Source organism: Manacus candei, unplaced genomic scaffold (assembly GCF_025592945.1).
Source record: "Manacus candei isolate 608988 ecotype Guabito, Panama unplaced genomic scaffold, ASM2559294v1 h1tg000092l, whole genome shotgun sequence".
Lineage (NCBI taxonomy): Eukaryota > Metazoa > Chordata > Aves > Passeriformes > Pipridae > Manacus > Manacus candei.
In genome coordinates, this window is record NW_026138140.1 from 577,623 (window position 1) to 596,129 (window position 18,507).

Below are 18,507 nucleotides of genomic sequence, written 5' to 3' on the forward strand. Positions count from 1 at the left end.
CAGGATATTGCAAAATTTTCTTACCAAAAATAGCTAATTTGGGTAACACCAAGTAGCTGAGGTTGAAATAAAATACCATCTGGCCCACAGATTATTTTTTGTGTGTCTTGTCTTGCATGTGTAGGTGGCAATCATAGAAGAGCTCGTGATAGGTTATGAAACCTCTCTAAGAAGCTGCAGGTTATTTAACCCAAATGGTGAGTGCCAAGACTGTTGTACTCCATGGAAGTAATGCCTGGTGTAAGCATTGTGTCCATTCAGAGGTGGGGAACTAGTGGGGAGTGAAGAAATAGAGATGATTTTTTTCCTTTTTCCCCCTAACATGGAACTCTACCATAGCTGTCAAATGTAAAATCTGTGTTCAAAATGTAGTCACTTGTTCTGAACTTTTTTCCCCGGATCCATGAATTTGGTCATCTCTTTGCAGTTTTGACTTCAGATATTCTCTTTTAAAGACTTGAGTTTATCACTGTTGAGGGAAGTGAAATTTGAAAGCTGCGTCAAATCTTTAATTACAGAACGTCAAACAAAAAAGAATATGTGCTGATAGCACAACCTTCATGGAGAGGTAGTTTTTGAGCTTTTGTTGGAGGCTGGGTTTTCTGTTCTTGGAGGTTCTGCACATCGATTGCCCCGACTAAGGGAATACTTGGAACAAAATGCAGCTCCCTTCTGACCCACTAACTCCCTTTCCTTTAAAACCACAGAATGACAAGGGAACAGGATATGCTCAAGTCTTGCATAGACTTAGAAGCTAATGTACTTACCTGGACCCAGTTGGTTGGAAGCACTCCCAGGTCTGGTGTGACAGCCTGATATAGTGGCAGAATTAACTTCAGTGTGTGTATTTATAGCACTCTGCTTCTGGCATGTTGTTTTAATAAACTGAACAAAAGAACCTCTCTCTGTTCTGCTCCCTCCAGATGATGGCAAAGAAGAACCTCCAACCACTTTACTCTGGGTCCAGTATTATTTGGCTCAACATTATGATAAAATTGGGCAGCCGTCCCTGGCTCTAGAATATATAAATGCTGCTATAGAAAGTACTCCCACTTTGATAGAACTCTTCCTTGTGAAGGCAAAAATCTATAAGGTAAGTGTGGCTTATCCTTAGTGACCAGAGGTTATTCATTTGTTATGAATGTGAGTTTTAGTGAGTTTCTAGATAAGGATATTGTTCAACTACCTGGGGGCTTTTTTTTGCTCCATATCAGTAAGCCCCTGTGAAGGTTTTTAAGTAAGTAAAGGACAAATGTACAGCAAAATGTAAATTCTCAGTTTAAAAATCACACTGATAAATTTGGGTCTATTCTTACCCTGGATTGTTTAACTACTTAGAAACAGTTTCCCAACTACACTATGATATTGTATCAGAATGGGATTATCCAAAGCAGTCCTTTAAGCATTTTCAGGAAAAACATCTAGTGCTAAAAGACCAATAATCCCATAATGAGGGAAAGTGATTTTACTGCTTTTTTTAATTTAAAGATCTGTTGCTTTTGAAGAAAGCTATTTATTAAAAAATGTCTAGAAAGTTAACCAATTTATGTTAAACAGCAAGTAGATAAAATGTGCATGTTTTATAATTACTGAATCTGACTCAAATTTCTATCTCTTTAGCATGCTGGAAATATTAAAGAAGCTGCAAGGTGGATGGATGAGGCTCAGGCTTTGGACACAGCAGACAGATTTATCAACTCCAAATGTGCAAAATACATGTTGAAAGCAAACTCCATTAAAGAAGCAGAAGAAATGTGTTCTAAGTTTACACGGGTTTGTTGCTTTTAGCTACGGCTCTTTTGGATAACCTGGGCCTAATCCCTTGTGGAATAACTTTGTGTTTTAACTTTGCACTGACCTTTACTGTAATGTTTAAGTTCTGTTTCAGAGCAACTGTGTTTTCTTGCTTCACTTGTGGTAGTCCATAGCAGGGTTTGAATTATTCTAGGATAGGCATGATCCATAGCATTAATTGAAGGGTCTATAAAGCTTGGATTTGACTATTTTTGCTAAGTAGGAAAAATACAGCATTTTTGTTTTAGAGAGAACTTCTCAGTAAATAATTTTTTCACAGTAATCTTTGGGTTTAATGTTGATTCTGTAGGATACTTGAAAGATCTGGTAAAATTGCCCATCTGGTAAAATGTCTCTTTTAAGCTTTTTTTTTTTCTAATGATGGTAAGTTAGAGAATTCAAACTTCTCTTGGAACATAATTTTTGTGTGACTACCAGGCTTTCTGAGATGTCTTTCTTGTGTGAACAAACTTTCATCCCTAAGGCCATGTTTAACTGTGATGGAGGGAAGCTGCATGTTACATCTTTTTTTATTTTTCCATCTGCTTACACATGACCAGTTATCTGGTAGAAAAAGTTTTGCCTTGTGCAGATTGCTTAATTTCATACATCACTTTTGTCCCTGCAGTAACCCATTTTGATAGGTTTGATGGTCACACAGGTTAGTTACTTCGTTTAAATTTACTTCACTTGATTTTATTCTTTCATAACTGAAAGTCAGAGCAGCTCAGTGAAGTCTTCCCAGACTATTTATCAAGTGATAGTTTTAGGATACAGGTAATATCATTTATGTTGTCTGTGGGAGACAGGCAACAAGCTCTTGGGATCTACCTTCAAAGGTAAAGCCTTTTCTGTTTGTTGTCCCATTTTTCTCCTCTCTTGAAGAGCAAGAGAAACCTGGAATAAGTTGGGTTGAATGGAGAGGAGGGGGAGCAGTTTTTATAAGGGGAAATCTGGAGAGTCTTTGTGAAATGTGTGCAGGCAAACATGAGGGCAGGGGAAGTTCTGTTTTATATAAACTCAGTAACTTAATGTGGGGTTTTTGTTGCAAATCTGATATGAATTTAGTTGATTTGACCTCCCTCAATGCCTTAAGCAGCTTTAAGATGATGTCAAAAAAGCAAGCATACCAGTTACCCAAAACTGAACTTGAAAAGTATAATTTGATGATATTGCTCTATGTAATCTTTTTATCTCTTTGATCTTATGCCTAGTGCTCAAATACAAGCTTCTTAATTAAAAAACAGTTAAAGAAGACCTAAAGTCACCATAATGCTAATGGAACTGACATTTTTTTCTCACTTCTAGCTGCCTAAATCAGGCTGTTTTGAACGCTGCCTTTCTCTTTCATTGCTAAGTTCTCCAGATCTGTGCAAGTATATATAAATACCAGATTTGAAAGACAACTGTAACCTCCTTTTTTGAACCAGAAGGTGTCTTGAGTTGACAGTATTCCTTTTGCCTTGCCACTGCTCCCTAGTACTGATGGTATAAGAAATCATCTACTACTGCTGTCAGTTAGTACACTTAGCTGAATCAGCAGTTCTCTGGAAGGTACAGATGGCAGCTTTAGTTAAGAGAAAAAAAAAAAATTCCTGCAGGATTTCCTGCAGCTGTCAGTGTCTTGCCATGTGCTAGAACTTTCCTGCCATTTTTTTTCATGCCACAGTGTGTTACTTGTGTGCACACAGTGTTAAAAATACTGAATGAAGGTCTCAGCTATCCTGAAGCTGAGGAACCATCACAGTTAAGTGGTCACTACCTGGCTCTTCATTGTTTCTTTCTGACTCTTCCAGTAAATGTAACAAAGGTTTTTATATTTTTCTTAAATTGATGAACAAAGCAAGTCCATCTTAACTGTGGCATTTCCGACTTTCAGGACGCCAGTTCTGAGATCAAGTATTTCTTTGGATAGCATCCTTATTTGTACTTTTAATTAGGACAAGATAAAAAGGAAATAGCAGTCAACAAATGGAATGAGAGATTTATTTTTCATGCAATGCTGTTTTTGCTTTTAGGAAGGAACCTCGGCAGTAGAGAACTTGAATGAAATGCAGTGCATGTGGTTTCAGACAGAGTGTGCACAAGCTTACAAGGCGATGAACAAATTCGGAGAAGCACTTAAAAAGTGCCATGAAATCGAGAGAGTACGTATCCAGTTAAACTGCCTGGGTTGGAAAACACTGGCTTAAGTTCACTGTGCTGATATGTTTCTTTTCTGAGCAGTAAAAGTATACTTCATGGAGCTCCAGGAGAGATTTTGTTTCGTGTTGGTTACTGGCAAGTTGATAAGTTTACATTTCCTCCTAAAAGTGCCATTGTAAACTGTGTGTTATGAAGAGATTTTTTTGAAGTTATTTGAAGATCCAGAAGAGAGAGGAAAGCTCTGAGAAATATTGGCAGTGTGCATAAAAAAATACTTATTTGGGTAAAAATAAAAACTAAGTGTACTTTAAGTCCAGAAATAACATGACTGAGCTGACAAGCCCATTCGTGAAGTAAAGGAAAAAACCATCATTTTAGTTACTGTTTAAGCACTCTTTTAGTAGTAGATGTTAACTTTAAAAAAACCATCAAAAATATTGAGTATCTTCTCCTTAAAAAAAAAATAAAATTAAGCTACAACTTAAAAGAAGCTATTGGAAATACAACAACTTCTTAAAGTAGAAATTGTGTTTAAAAAAGGGGGAATACTCGCTTATTAAATGCGGATCCATAGTAAGGCAAACAACACAATTTGGATCCACAACTTCAAAAAAAAAAAAAAAGTATGGGTTTGGGTTTTTTAAAGCACATTAGGGTCTAGCAAAAGACCAGACAGCTGAGGATGTAAATGAAGTGCTGAAAGAGCAGAACTTAGTAGAAGCTGTGCCTCTTTGCAAATAGAGAGGCTTTAGGAGGTTTCAGCACGGCTGCTTTTCTGCAGAGAAATATTCTCTGTGGAATATTGCCTGTGGAATATTCTCAGAGCAAATTATCAAAGTAACCTGGCCTAGTGAAAGGTGTCCCTGCCTGTGGCAGAGGGTTGGAAATAGCTGATCTTTAGGTCCCTTCCAACCCAAACCATTCTGTGATTTGCCAGGACCATGGTTTGTTCACAGAAATCCTTTAAATAAGTTAGATTCTTGTAAAAGAATATGTCTATTGTAAATTGTCTTGGTTACCAGAAGAGCTTAGCAAAGCTGAAATAAAGTGTTAATTTAGGCCATCCTAAAAAACAAACAAACCAAAACAAAATTTCTAAGGAATTAAGTCACTATGTTTACTTTTTTATTGGATTAATTGATTGAAGGTGTTGTAAAGTTCAAAAATAAAATAGACAAATATGTTGAATTCAGAAACCATCAACAAAACTTTGGTGTTCTGTAAGAAAAAGCAGTACCTCTTAAATCCTTTAGTGGTACCAGTCATGTTTAGGGCAGTCTAGTCGTTAAAATGTGTTCTGGATTTCAGAAACACTTTTGATGTCATCCTTCACACCATAAAGGATCTAAACTGTCTCAGAAAAAGTAGGAAGTTGATCTCACGGATTTAATAGTTAATTGATGGCTTGGAAAACAGAGTAGGAATAAATAATCAATTTTTGCAAGAGAAGGGATATACCATGGAGATCATTAAGGTATCTCTGCAGAGTCTCCATTGCTTCATATGTCGATAAATGATCACAGAAAAGGACTGAATAGTGCAAGGACAACACCTGTGCTGTCTCAATACTAAAAGTGGCCAATGAAACATAATGTTCAGTGGTGTAGTCAGTGAATGAGGGGCAAGAAAAATGCCTATGCATAAGTAGTAAAAGGTCTTGCATTAATTATTGCTGCTCAGGAAAGAAATCCTAACACCATTATAGACAAAACTGCAACAACTTCTGTGTTTGTGTGGAGCAGCAGTCAAAAAGACAAGTGGGGAATTAAGTGACTATAGAAATGCTTTTATTCAATCATGTGACTGTCATACTGTTTATGTCTCAGTATCACACCTCCTTAAAAACGTGCTGGTAAAATACGCATGGAGTAACTTCAAAACAGAGACTGTAATTAGCTTGTCATGCTCACTGTTTTAGCCTCAGCTTTGACAAACAACAGCTGAGTTTAGGTTGAAGTCCTATGAGATCATAAATACGTGTAGAAGTTCAAGAGGGGCACGGCTTTTCACTGCTTCTCAAACAAAAAGGGATATCAGGTGATGATGAGGAAAGCAGAGCTTGAACAAAAGGAAATACTTTGTCACACTACGTATTGTTTAAGTGTGGAATTCATTGCCATGGTATTTAGTGGAAGTCAAAATTATACTTTTCATTGAAAAAGAATTAGTGAAGTTTATATACAATGAAAGTAGGACCTTTTCCCCTTAAACTGCAAATTGTCAGAGGGTAGTTGCTGTTAAGAGGCTGTGAAATGGGTGAATTTTGTTTTTGACCTAAGGTGCCTTCTGTCCTTTTCACCATGACTTTATTTTTGGAGGGTTTTGTTAACCTTTCTGACAGTTAGGTTGTATTTGTCAAACAGCAGAGTTTTACTGAACGATTCCTTTGGGGAGGGCGTATTTTAAAAGCCCAGGTTAGTACCTGATTGTTACTACTGACTAAATAATGCTATGTTACGCTGTGTTAGCATTTTGTAGAAATCACGGACGACCAGTTTGACTTCCACACTTACTGTATGAGGAAGATCACCCTTAGGTCTTATGTGGACTTGTTAAAACTAGAAGATGTGCTTCGACAGCATCCGTTCTACTTCAAAGCAGCACGAATTGCCATAGAGATATATTTGAAACTTCACGATAATCCCTTAACAGATGAAAATAAAGAACACGAGGCTGATACAGGTATGCAACCCTCAGGATTTATTAATTGTACAGTTTCACTAATTAGTGGATGTTTTATGAAGATCTAGCGTTCTTGGAGTTGTAAACTGCAGTAGCCAAAAATAAAAGTTTTACACAACTCAAAGCAGGTAAATTGTAACTTTGACTGCATGTAAAAGTAGATGTTCTGCTGAAAGTTAAACTAATACATGTTTTTATCTTGGTTATTGTAAAACAATGATGGGTTTGTAGTGAGAGTTGTAATTCTTAAGTACAAATGTGCTTGTGTTATGGAGTGGCTGTGAAAACATGGAATTCTCCTGGTGGTTGGTCTGAAATAACAGATTGAAGCCAATGTGCCTGGTGGTATCATCCTGAGCATTTTAAGAATATGCAAAAATTTCACTAGGTAGCAACTTAAATTTTATCATCTGGCTCGTGATGTAACAATTACTTTAAAATCTATTGATATATTTTTTTCCCCTCATCTCTAATTTGAGAGCAACTTAAGTGGCTTGGGGTACCTCAAACAATATGAATAGAGGCTCATCAGTCCTTCAAGAGGAATTCGTCAACTTTTAGTATTTTTTATCTCAGTTCATTTGTGTGGCTTTCAGTTCAAATTAAGACAGGTGGAAGTGTAATAGAATTTGTTGCAGCCACTTCTGATGTGTTTTAAATTAACTCTCCATATTCTAATTGGAGGGAAGAGAGGATCTGAATATGAATCAAATATGTCTGTAGGGCATCAGAAGCAAAGCTGAAATTGTCTATGCCAAAGTGGAGCTATTTCACCTTATTTTTGTTAGGCCATTTAATTACCACATTAAACATGTGTAATGCCTCAGGGAGAAATCAATGAGTATTGCTGTGCACTTTTACTCCTGGTGCTGGATTTGTGGAGTTGTGCAGTAATTACTCTGTCCCACCTTCAGCATGTGGTTCTAATTCCAACTCCCTGATTCCACTAAGGAATTTGTGAGTTGTGGAGCAGAAGCACAGACTGTAAAGTAATTATTGATAGTAATAAGCTTCTACAGAGGTAAGGGCAGCGCTGCTTGTTAGTAGATATGGTTTAAAGAAGGTGGTGGTGTCTTGACAACTGATGGAGACTGTTAATATTAGACATCAATGTTGTCTGGTTTTGCCCTTTGTGTGTGTACAGCGAATATGTCTGACAAGGAGCTAAAGAAGCTACGAAATAAGCAGAGAAGAGCACAGAAGAAAGCCCAGCTGGAGGAGGAAAAGAAGAATGCTGAGAAGGAGAAGCAACAGAGGAATCAGAAAAAGAAGAAAGATGATGATGACGAAGAAATTGGAGGACCTAAAGAAGAACTTATCCCTGAGAAACTGGCAAAGGTGCTTACTAATGTAATAATGAAGTCATAGAAATTGCTACAGAAGTTGCAGTGAGCACAGATAAAAATAGAAAGCCATTCAGATAACTTGTTTATTTTTTTTGGTGTGGCTTCTCTTCACAGGCAGCATGTTAAAAAGAATTCTTTTCTAGGGGTAGGTTGTTACATATACTGTCAGCATGGTGGAAATCATGGCTTTTGTGCCTAGTTCTGACAGGCACCAATTGAAGTCCTAAACATTAGCTACAGGTGGAACTATTTTCATGTGTGTATTGCACTAACTTGTTGATTATACCCTACTTCTGGTTGGTCAGATGGAAGTCTTTCTGTTCTATATGTAAGGTGATTATCATTTGCTCTTTTATGTCCCCTAATATTTTTTTTTTTTATTAAGCATAGTCAACCTGTGGAAGAGGAGCCATTGAATGCTTTAACAGGATTTGTTTGCATTTGTTTTGATTGGGGAAAAAAAAAGGGATAAAGCAGCTGTAGTAGTACATAGTAGTACACTAGACTGAGAAAGATTTTGAGATCTGGATTAAGAGCTGTAGAGATATATGAAGGGGAGGTGACCCAGAAGGCTGTTGTTTTTGCTAAAACTTATACCTGTAAGGAGCAGGAAAACACTCGAAAAATGTGGGGGAAGATAAGGAAAATACAGAGATTGGAAAAATTAATTTATAGCAATAGTAGAATAGTATCCAAGTTCTGATAGATACAGTATTCATGATGTTCACTTTACACATACAATGAGTATTATTTGCACTTGAGGTGGTCTTTGAAGGTTGAGACAGTGAAATTCACTCTGTAGCCAGGAAGCAAGTGACTTAAACTGCACTAGTTATTTAAGAATATTTTTGATATTCCTAATGTTTAGCTCAGTGGCTGCAAGAAGCAGAACTAATTGCACTGCTGGTTAAGATTGAAATGGTCTCAGTGGTGTGTATTGAAATTGAGTTCTGGAGTAGAGGGATGTCATGGGATAGCCCAGAAAAAACTAAGCAGTCCCCAAGATTACAGGGAATAGTTGCAGCTGTATAATGCATTCCTTTGGCAAAACTAGTTATGTATTTAAGATGTAGATGTCTGTATAATATAATTATATTCCTAAGTTAGTATCGGAATCATGACACTTCCAAGCACAGTTGGTTCCTAGTGCCAGAGGACCATTTCTGACAGAGTTGATCACTTGCAAACAGTTTTCCTGAAACAGTTGCCCCGGACTTGTTTAGGTGTATAGCTTTGGCATTAGAGGCATAGCTTTGAAATCTGGTTTATTGTGGGTTCCAAATAGTTGATGTGCACAGTGACGTGTAAAATCAACAGCACACAGAAATAATGCAGTTGTTTTTATGGAAGGTGCTGTAGTATATGTTTAGCAGGAAGGTGTTTGTCCTTGTCTTCAACTCGGTTATTTGCCATCAAGTGTATCACTTCCACATTACTAAGTTGTTACTGACACACAACAAATTTATCTGCTTCTTAGAGAGTGGCTTATGTTCATAAAAACAAAAATAGGAAGGGCAATAGACAGTTCTTGTTTGACTAATCCTGAATGTCTAGATGGAAGAGCCTATTAAGAATCCTTGCCTAGAATTAATTTGTGTTCAGTCTGCCTGTTTACTGGATTACACTGGGTAAGACCAGGAGACCTTGGTCAATACCTATTTGCTTCAAGCTTGCTGTTTGTATCTTGGCTGGGAATGTTGCCATGACCTAGCAGCTCTTAGGAACCTGTCTGGAGTTCCCAGCAGCAGAATGTCATGGTCATTTATTAGTCATTTACCATCACCTCAGGCCTATGTGTGTAGGTTGTCGTGGACAGCCCTACTGCCCATTTCAGAGCAGGTTCAGCTCCAGCTGTGTTCACCACTGGTGTGTGATACAAGGCAAAGACTTTTATCTCTATAGGAAAATGTGATTTGTAACCATCACAAAGCAAATTTTTAGACTTTTTATTCTATGTTTAGACACTAATATTGAGTGAAATATGCAGAATTTGTAACAGAAGAGGTTCTAAGCATCTTATGCACTGCCTTAGGAGAGTAACTCTCTGTCTCAAGAATAGCTAATTTTTGTTGCTATAGAGTAGGTTTAAACTTTGACCTGGTTGTGTGTCACTTCCTTGAATCCGTAGGTTGAAGCGCCTTTGGAAGAAGCCATTAAATTTTTAACACCCCTGAAGAACTTAGTGAAGAACAAAATAGAGACGCATCTTTTTGCCTTCGAGATTTATTTTCGAAAAGGTAGGTGAGAAAACTAATGAGAGCAAGAAATTGGTGATTCGTAAAGCTGTACATTAGAACTTAAGCAGAAATTATTCATTGGATGTGAGGAGCCAGTCTCTCTTGAGACACAGAACTATTCATTGGACTGACACCCCAGCCACAAGCAGTCTGTGACAAACCAAAGTGTGAACATTTGATGATTATCCACTTAATTGGCTGATTAAATACATGCATGTTAGAAAAAACAGCTGTTGCAAGTACACTCAGCTGTAATTTCTTCTGATCGTTCCAGTTTCAAACTCTAAATACTCCTGCAACACAATGTAGTGTTCCCACCACAGGTTTTTGAAATTTCCCAACACTTTTTTTTTTTTCCAGAGAAGTTCCTTCTGATGCTTCAATCTGTGAAGAGAGCCTTTGCTATTGATTCTAGTCATCCTTGGCTTCACGAGTGTATGATTCATCTCTTCAGCAGTGGTATGTGTCTGTTTGGTAGGACTTCATCTGTACACACTTCCAGGTGATGCTGAGCCAGCATACAATCACTGATTTTTAGTTTACAGGCAATAATTCAAAATATTTAATACACATATTAGAAAGCCCTTTAAACAACTGGTTCATGCTGAAACTAAGCATGTTTGTTATGACTGCAGCTGGATTTAGGAGTTATTCCAGTATTAGTTAGTCTTTTCAGGACTGTGAGTAGTATGGTGAAGCCTGAAAGAGGGAGGGAGTGAAGAAGGGGAACTGTACAGTGAGGAACCTTGCTTTTCTGCTGGCAGCCTGTGTCAGCATGCAAGGAGAAGGCTTTGAATTCTGTCCTTTTTGGTAAAAGGTTGGATGGATTCTGCCCCTTCCCTTGCCCCAGAGGTCACCCATTCTGATGGGGGCTACAAACTAGATACAGAACAGGCTTGTATGACAACAGTCTTTGAGCCTCATAGATTTTAATTAGTAAGGGTGGGACTGTATGAGTGTAAAAAAGCTTTGGCTTTTTCTAAGCATCAGAAAACTGTCATAGTTTAACTTTTTCCAACCAGATCCAGTTATTTACCTTTTCAAATTTCGTGCATCTTCCTTCAAGATCCTTTCCAATTATGTTAATAATGTAAACATGAAAAATATTAAATACATAAAGTATATTTTACTGTGATTACTTGTGCCCACCTCAGTTAACTTCTTTTTTCCAATTGAGCAGTATCTGAAAGTAAGGATCTGCCTGATGCTGTTAGAACAGTGTTAAACCAAGAAATGAATCGGCTTTTTGGAGCAACTAATCCAAAGAACTTCAATGAAGCTTTTCTTAAAAAGAATTATGACTCACTGCCACATAGGTTATCAGGTACTTTGCCTTTATCCTTGTTCTGCCCTACCTCTGTATTTTCTGTGTTTACCTGGCAGTGGTATCTCGGTGTCAGCCCAGGTGATGTTACAGTCTTTCCCTCAGGAGTGCTTTTCTGTTCTCCATTTCAGTTCTTCTGACATGATTGCCAAGTTGTCTCTGGTTTTCTTTAATTTTATCTTTGTGCTGCTGTAGTACAAATGTTTGGACCTCTCTGCCCTATCTGTTGTAATTTCTGATGTCTGCTGAATGTTTTAGTGCTTTGTCTACCCGAGTAGGTGTCAAGCTTTGTGCTCCAAGTGGTTCCATTCTGAACTCCTGCTGGAGAGTTCAGTCCCCCTCTTAGTCCTATTAGATCTACTTTATGTTTGTATATAAGACACTTTTGGTCATTGACTTGGTGATGAGTCTTATTTTTCCTCCTGTAGCTGCCAAAATGATGTACTATTTAGATCCTTCCAGTCAGAAAAGGGCAGTGGAGCTGGCAATGACCCTGGATGAATCCCTTATTAACAGAAATCTTCAGGTAACATATTAATAAATTGTAAACAATTTCTGGTGTATCTGTGGGAGCTTTATGCAAATTTTGGAGGTAAGAGGAAGCTGACATGGTTACTGTGCCTTATGGTAAGGAGGTTGAGTTGTGAGAGAGAGGGGTGTCAGGTTCATCTGAACTTAAATGGTTAACATCCTTTTCACACTTCTAAATTAATTTAGTTTTGTGATAATACGAAAATAGCAACAGCAGAAACCATGTTATTGCCACAGGTAGTGGGAAAACTTACTAAACACAAGAGAATTCACATGGCAAAAGATGCTAAGCTCTCCTGTAAGAAAAGACAGTAGTCTGTCTGAGCTTTGGCTGTCACACAGGTGACTGCTCACAAGAAAAAGATTGACTTATGAGTGGCCCAGACTCTGGGAGGGCTTTCCATAGTCAACTTTCTGCAAGCTGTGGGAATTACCTGAGGTTTAGTAAAAGTTGCATATGCACATTTTAGCCTTAGTGTGTAGTTTAACGAAAAGCTTCCCAAATTTCGAATCTTTGCTCCATTCTGGTGGTCATGGAATAATCTCCCTGTACCACTGCCCCACGTTCATCTGGGAAGACTGTCAGTTGTGACTTGCAATTTACAGTGTTTTAGAAAGGTAATTTTTCTTTGTATTTTCATATGCTTCTTATAAAAATTAATAAACGTGGTCTTTTTTCTTCCTTTGACCACATACTTACCTGGCAAAACAGAGAAGGAATAAAATGTCCTCTAAGGTTTTTTTTGAGCTTTTTCTAAACTATTTCTGTATCCCAGACAAACTGTTTTCTTTGTATCATGTAAGAGTGTCCAGCACATTTTATTAGAGAGATTCTTTGGCAGGCTGTGCAAACTTATTTCTTTATTGTCCTCTTTGTTTCTGCACTCAGGAATTTTTTAGATGTATTGCAAGTAAAATTGGTGAACTTTACTATAAAATTGTTCTTCCGTGAGCAAAAATCGATATTTTCCAAAAAATGTCTCTTTGGAAATAGACTGGGTTCAATAGAACTTCAATTTTTTTGTGAAGGATTTTAAGTTCATAGTGGAGTTTTTGGACCAGACAGAAAGGGGAAAAAGAGACAATAAAAAGCAAATTGCTGAGATTTATAAACTTGTTTAGGATGTTAAAGATTCAGATCCTTTCTCTGTGCTAGCTGATTGGTATGGGACACAAACTTGTGTGTTTTAAATCCTAAATACGTATTTAGCAGTTTTCATAAACTTGTCTTGTTTGGGTGTTGTTTTTTGGAATAGCATTTTTTTCTTTACTGTTTGAGTGATCTCAAAGAGCTTAAACCAGGTTATCAATAGATTTAGAAAACAAAAATTAATTTAGCGTTAACAGCCTTCTTTTTGCTGTTTTTTGCCTGGGAGTGGGGTTCTCGGAATTGGACTGGGGAGAGATTAAAATGTAATAAAAAATGCCTGGTCATTGTGGAGGTGTTAACTTGGTAGGACTAGAGGAAGCATTTAGCAACTCAGAGTGTATAAACATGCTGTATGCTGCATTGTGATAAAACTGAAAATGGTGAATTCTGGGTGCCAACATAAAGTAAGAGATGGAGTTCTGCTAAACTTTTAGAAGGGAAATTGGAAGTGCCCTAAAAATTGAGAATCAGGGCATTTGCTGAAAGGCATTTTTGTGTGCAGTGAGATCAAATTTATTACATTTCATTTTAGTAAAGACCAGCAAAGAGCAAATGTGAGCAAAAGGGGCTGTTGAAGAGAACTTCATAACCCCACAGCAGGAGGACAGAGCAGTTAATCTCAATACACAGAAGAAATGAAAGCTATACCAAATGTCATAGGAGTGGGAAAAGACTGACTTATTATGCTAATGCTTGCACACACAGCACAGGCAGATGTTAAATGCTGACAGGCTTTAGTGAGGCTCAGTAGGTTGGTTTCTGATGTTTGCAGTGCAGGTTGGAAAAAAAAAAACCCACAGGAAATCTCCTTTTTCTCTTCTAAATCACGAATAAAAATGGATAGGGAACTGCATATATCTGAAGGATGTGGTAATATCAGAGTACTTTGATTTGATTCACTAGTTACAGGTACACTTCAGCAACTCACATGACTTTAAGTGTAAAAATGTGGGGGGTTTTCCCTACCAGAAATGTTTTCACATCTATAATTATGGTTATTCAGCTAATGCTGTTTTCACATCTTATTTATATTCCACACTTCACAGAAGTCATTACTAGGAAATTATAGTGTATGTTCTGTATTCATTGTTTTATTTGCAAACACTAAAGGTACATTATGTATTGTTAAAACAGTCAGTGTATCCCCCAACTGGTGGGGTTCTTGGTTGCCAACTAGTAAGAAAAAAAATTTTTTAGGAAAAAAAGGAACAGGTGACAAATGAGTGTTTTCATTTTCCAGTCAAGATTTCTAACTGGTTTTCACATCTCTTTTTAAATCGCATTCTTTAAATCAGACTACCCTGTATTTCATGCTGTGTCTAATTAAAATGGCATTTGATGTTGAATAGGGGCGTGTAGCCCTCAGAGGAGTGTGGCAGAAATACTACTTTAAACTTGTCTTGTGAGTTTGCTCTTATCTCACACAGCAAAACTGCTGTTTGAAACCTGTAAAAAATACTTGGAGTTTGTTTTCTTCGTAGTATTGTATTTCTGGTTTGTGAGTGTTCAGCTGAATGTTTGAAAAAACCATAACCCTTCTTTATTTTTCTCTTTAATTAGACTTGTATGGAGGTATTAGAAGCTTTATGTGACGGTAGCCTTGGAGACTGTAAAGAAGCATCTGAAACTTACAGAGCAAATTGTCATAAGCTTTTCCCTTATGCTTTGGCTTTCATGCCCCCTGGATATGAAGAGGATATGAAGATCACAGTTAATGGAGACAGCTCTGCAGAACCTGAAGAACTGGCCAATGAAATATGAACAACTTTATTGGAAAAAAATGACGTTGGACCATATCTGGTGTATAATATTTTTGTCACGCACCTGCTGAATTGTTCTAACTTACACAAAAGAACAGAAGGAAAAAAAAAAACCAACCTGGTTGCCTTCAAATAGTTTTACTTTTTTTTTTTTATCCTGCTGACAAATATATATATAAAATATCTAACATATTACTGGTTATAGGTTGTTCGGTTTCTTAAAAATTAAAAGCTGCTAAAATTGAAAAAGGAAAAAAAAAAACAACAACCCTTCTCCCTACCTACCTACCCACCCATGTTTTTAAACTAATTTATATGAGACCTGAAGGGGTATGTGTCCCTCAGAGCAGGTGTGTGGCAGAAATATTAACTTTAAATTTGTCTTGTGAGATTACTGTTATCTCAGACAGCAAAACTGCTGTTTTAGCACTGGATTCTTTCACTGAGCACAAAGAGTTGATGGGGCTTTAGCATCTGACTGATTTTGATACGGGGGATGATTGTGTCCATAGGAAGTATGCAACGCGAATCAGAATATACAGAGAAACCTGCAACATACGTGCTATGTTGGGGGTGCTTGGACATACAGGATATCAAGCAGAATTAAGAAACATAGTGTGTTCAATAAGCTTGTTGTGTCTCTGAAATTCACTGTACACGATCGGTTTGGTGTTCTTGCACCACAGTTTTTAACTGAAGGAACCAGTTAAAACGGTCTCTCTTGGGATTAAACTTGGCTGGGGTGGGGGGGAGGTGGGGAGGGGAGAATCGACGTTGCTGTTCTTGAGGTGAACTTATCAGCGTGGGTTGGCCAAACTTTTTAAAACTGTAATGCAAGAACCAAATAAAAATTATGCACTGTGATGTGGCACCAACTAATTAGAAAGATCGCATGCATTTTTCACATAGAGTGAAAACAAAATGAGAACATACTATGGCTTGAAGTTGCAAAGAGGAAAACTCCTGACTACCATTTTGACTGATCAAGAGACTAATAGATTAAAACCTCAGCAGGCCTTGTTCATGTTATGCAGAAAAAAAAAAAATAAAAAAGTGCTGCAGTTTAGATACCTCTGGAACTTTTCCACAGTGTCACAGGTTTGTAATACTTGAAGCCCTACATTTCTTAAGAATATATTTCTTGCTCAGTTGTTTCAGGCAAGCCCAAGACTTTGTAACTTTTAAGGGGCCCAAAATTTTTTTTCAATAACAGACCAGCTTCTTATTCCTGCAGTTACAAATGTAATTTCCTTTGTCGAACATAAGGTACCAAATATAATGCAATAAAACGTTTTGAAAAACAATTGTGTGAATATTTAAACCAATCTATGTTGTACTTTGAAAATGAATGGGTTTGCTAGAGTGCAGCTCAGGGTTGGCTTACTGTGCTGTCCAGTCATGCTAACAATGTCACTCCTGATGGGTGATCATCAAGTATAAAATGCAAATGCATTATATGTAAATACTGAATGTCTGGGAAGTCCTATAACACAGAATGCTTTGTTACTTGGCTTTTAAGTTCCACCAGTGTTAGGTTGAATTTTGTTTTCCAAGTCAAGCTTCAATCTACGAGTCTACTGTGTTAATAATATAGATAAGTGCTCAAATGTTTTCTTTTGTAGGTTCATCATATAAAACAGAGCAGAAATAAACTACAGCTTACAAAGTGAGTGCCTTCTTTGCTGCAGAAGTTGAGTTACAGAGTATCTGTCGTGTGGATACACAGCCTTCCTCTTCCACATCATGGGATTCAGCGATATTGACATGTACAGTTAAGAAATCCTGGAAGACTTATTGGGATTTGTAGTTTTTTAACTGTCAGAAGAACAGATTTTTGTTGTATATTCAGCTCCACTTTCTTTTCATGGTTAGACTATCCTTGTGTATGTTTGCAGTGTAGTTTCTGTCGGAAATGTAACTTGTGTTGCTGTATTTGTATATTTAACCTGCTGGGCTTTTAGGGACTAGAATACCTACAGAGCCTTTACTTGAGTCTGGTATGTATGTCTTAATCTCAGTCATTTCTGCAGCCTGAGATACTTGGACTGCATGTCTTCTGCAACTACTGAAGATGGTTCAGTCTTGCCTACACAAGCTACGAGCTTTTGGCCTTGCCTCTGAGTATTGCTGCCGTTTCCTTGGCTTCTGATGCTTAGCTGGAGGCAGATGAGTGTTCACTCTTAACAGATTGTGAATTGCATCGAGCAAATTCTGTTTTTCCAAATACTGTTTTTTTGGGTGCTGCCTATAAATGGGATTATTTCTTTTACTTTTTCACTGCCTGTTTTTGCGTTGAAATGGATGAACTAGAATCAAGAAGTTACTTGTTATCTGTCATTATGCAAATGTGGGAAAGGATATTTCAGTGGGCCTTCCAAAAGCCTCCGTCTACCCATCTGTCGTGATTTTCCCCAAGGATACTACTTCATAACCTTGCTTGAAGCCATCTATTAGTGCTTCAGAGATGATGCTTTTGGATTAAAGAGGTTCCTCATCCCCTTCCAGAAGACTGCAATCCCAGGAAAGGAAACTAAGCCAAGAGTTCACCTAAAGACAAAGGTTCTTTAATTGGCAAAGGAATTGTTTATTCCTTCATCTTCATCTCTCTCCTGTTAGATGCAAGGCTAGCTTCTGAGGAAGAGTTTTAAGAGCTGGAAATGAAGTTACAATCCAGTGCAATGAGTCTTGTGAAGTGGTAGCACAGAGTGTTGTGCTGCAGTGAAAGCTTTCCTTTGCGTGCTGAGATCCAAAATTGTAATTATTGATGCTTGGCTGCCAACACAGGTGAGCAGGGATTGCGTTCATGGTCAGTGTTGGCTTACTCATGAGTCATGATTTGTTTTGATGCATGAGTTTTGCTGGAGAAAGATACTTTCACCATCAGTGGAGCCACTGGTGATGACATGCTGTGGATATCTCCCGGGGGAGGGGGGGAGGAATTCAAACAACAGATTTTCCCTAGATGAGAGACTGTAGATGGTGCAAATGTATGTTGCATGAAGCGATGCCAGAGTCAGAAGTGGGCCCAAATTGTAAGTAGCTGAGAGTGGTCATTCGCCCCCATGATGGTGCCTGAGGTACTCACTTCCTCCCTGTGGAGAACAGAGCGTACAGGCATGCATGTGAACAAACAGGTAAAATTGTCTCAAAGTTATCTATTCAGCAACTCATTCCTTTGCATCTTAAATGCCTTAAAAGCTATATTCTTCTGCATTTATGGGGGTTTCTTTCAGTAGAGGTATTGGTACTTCCATGGTCGTAGGGAAGGAGTCACGTCCTGATGTCTGCTGTGTCAGGAAGGAAGTTTGCCACTCAGCTTTTCCCCCGGCATGGGGAAAAAATTCCACTTTTCCCGGGGGGCTCTCTAGGGCTTGATGAGGTGTGTATAATTACCCTGTTAAATCTTCCTTTAACATGGGTTTACCAGGTCTGGGGGAGCTACAGCTGTAACAGTAGGTCCTGAAAGCTGGTGCAGCACCTTCCTTCAGCCAGATTGAATTGTCAGTGTCTTCCTAGAAGAAAACACGGGTGAGGTTAG

At 37.9% G+C, this 18,507-nt stretch overlaps 1 protein-coding gene across 1 annotated transcript in view; it reads left to right on the plus strand.

Annotated features, from left to right (window-relative positions):
- The window catches only part of NAA15 (N-alpha-acetyltransferase 15, NatA auxiliary subunit), a 37,931-nt gene extending 21,658 nt beyond the window's left edge, over positions 1-16,273 (plus strand). The window contains exons 10-20 of the mRNA XM_051768039.1: positions 125-197; positions 924-1,093; positions 1,621-1,773; positions 3,813-3,941; positions 6,408-6,621; positions 7,766-7,959; positions 10,096-10,204; positions 10,565-10,663; positions 11,385-11,528; positions 11,957-12,054; positions 14,770-16,273. Of these exons, the coding sequence (XP_051623999.1) occupies positions 125-197; positions 924-1,093; positions 1,621-1,773; positions 3,813-3,941; positions 6,408-6,621; positions 7,766-7,959; positions 10,096-10,204; positions 10,565-10,663; positions 11,385-11,528; positions 11,957-12,054; positions 14,770-14,970 (1,584 nt within the window). The 3' untranslated portion in view covers positions 14,971-16,273. The remainder of the gene's footprint in view (positions 1-124; positions 198-923; positions 1,094-1,620; positions 1,774-3,812; positions 3,942-6,407; positions 6,622-7,765; positions 7,960-10,095; positions 10,205-10,564; positions 10,664-11,384; positions 11,529-11,956; positions 12,055-14,769) is intronic.
- Positions 16,274-18,507: the final 2,234 nt, after the last annotated feature.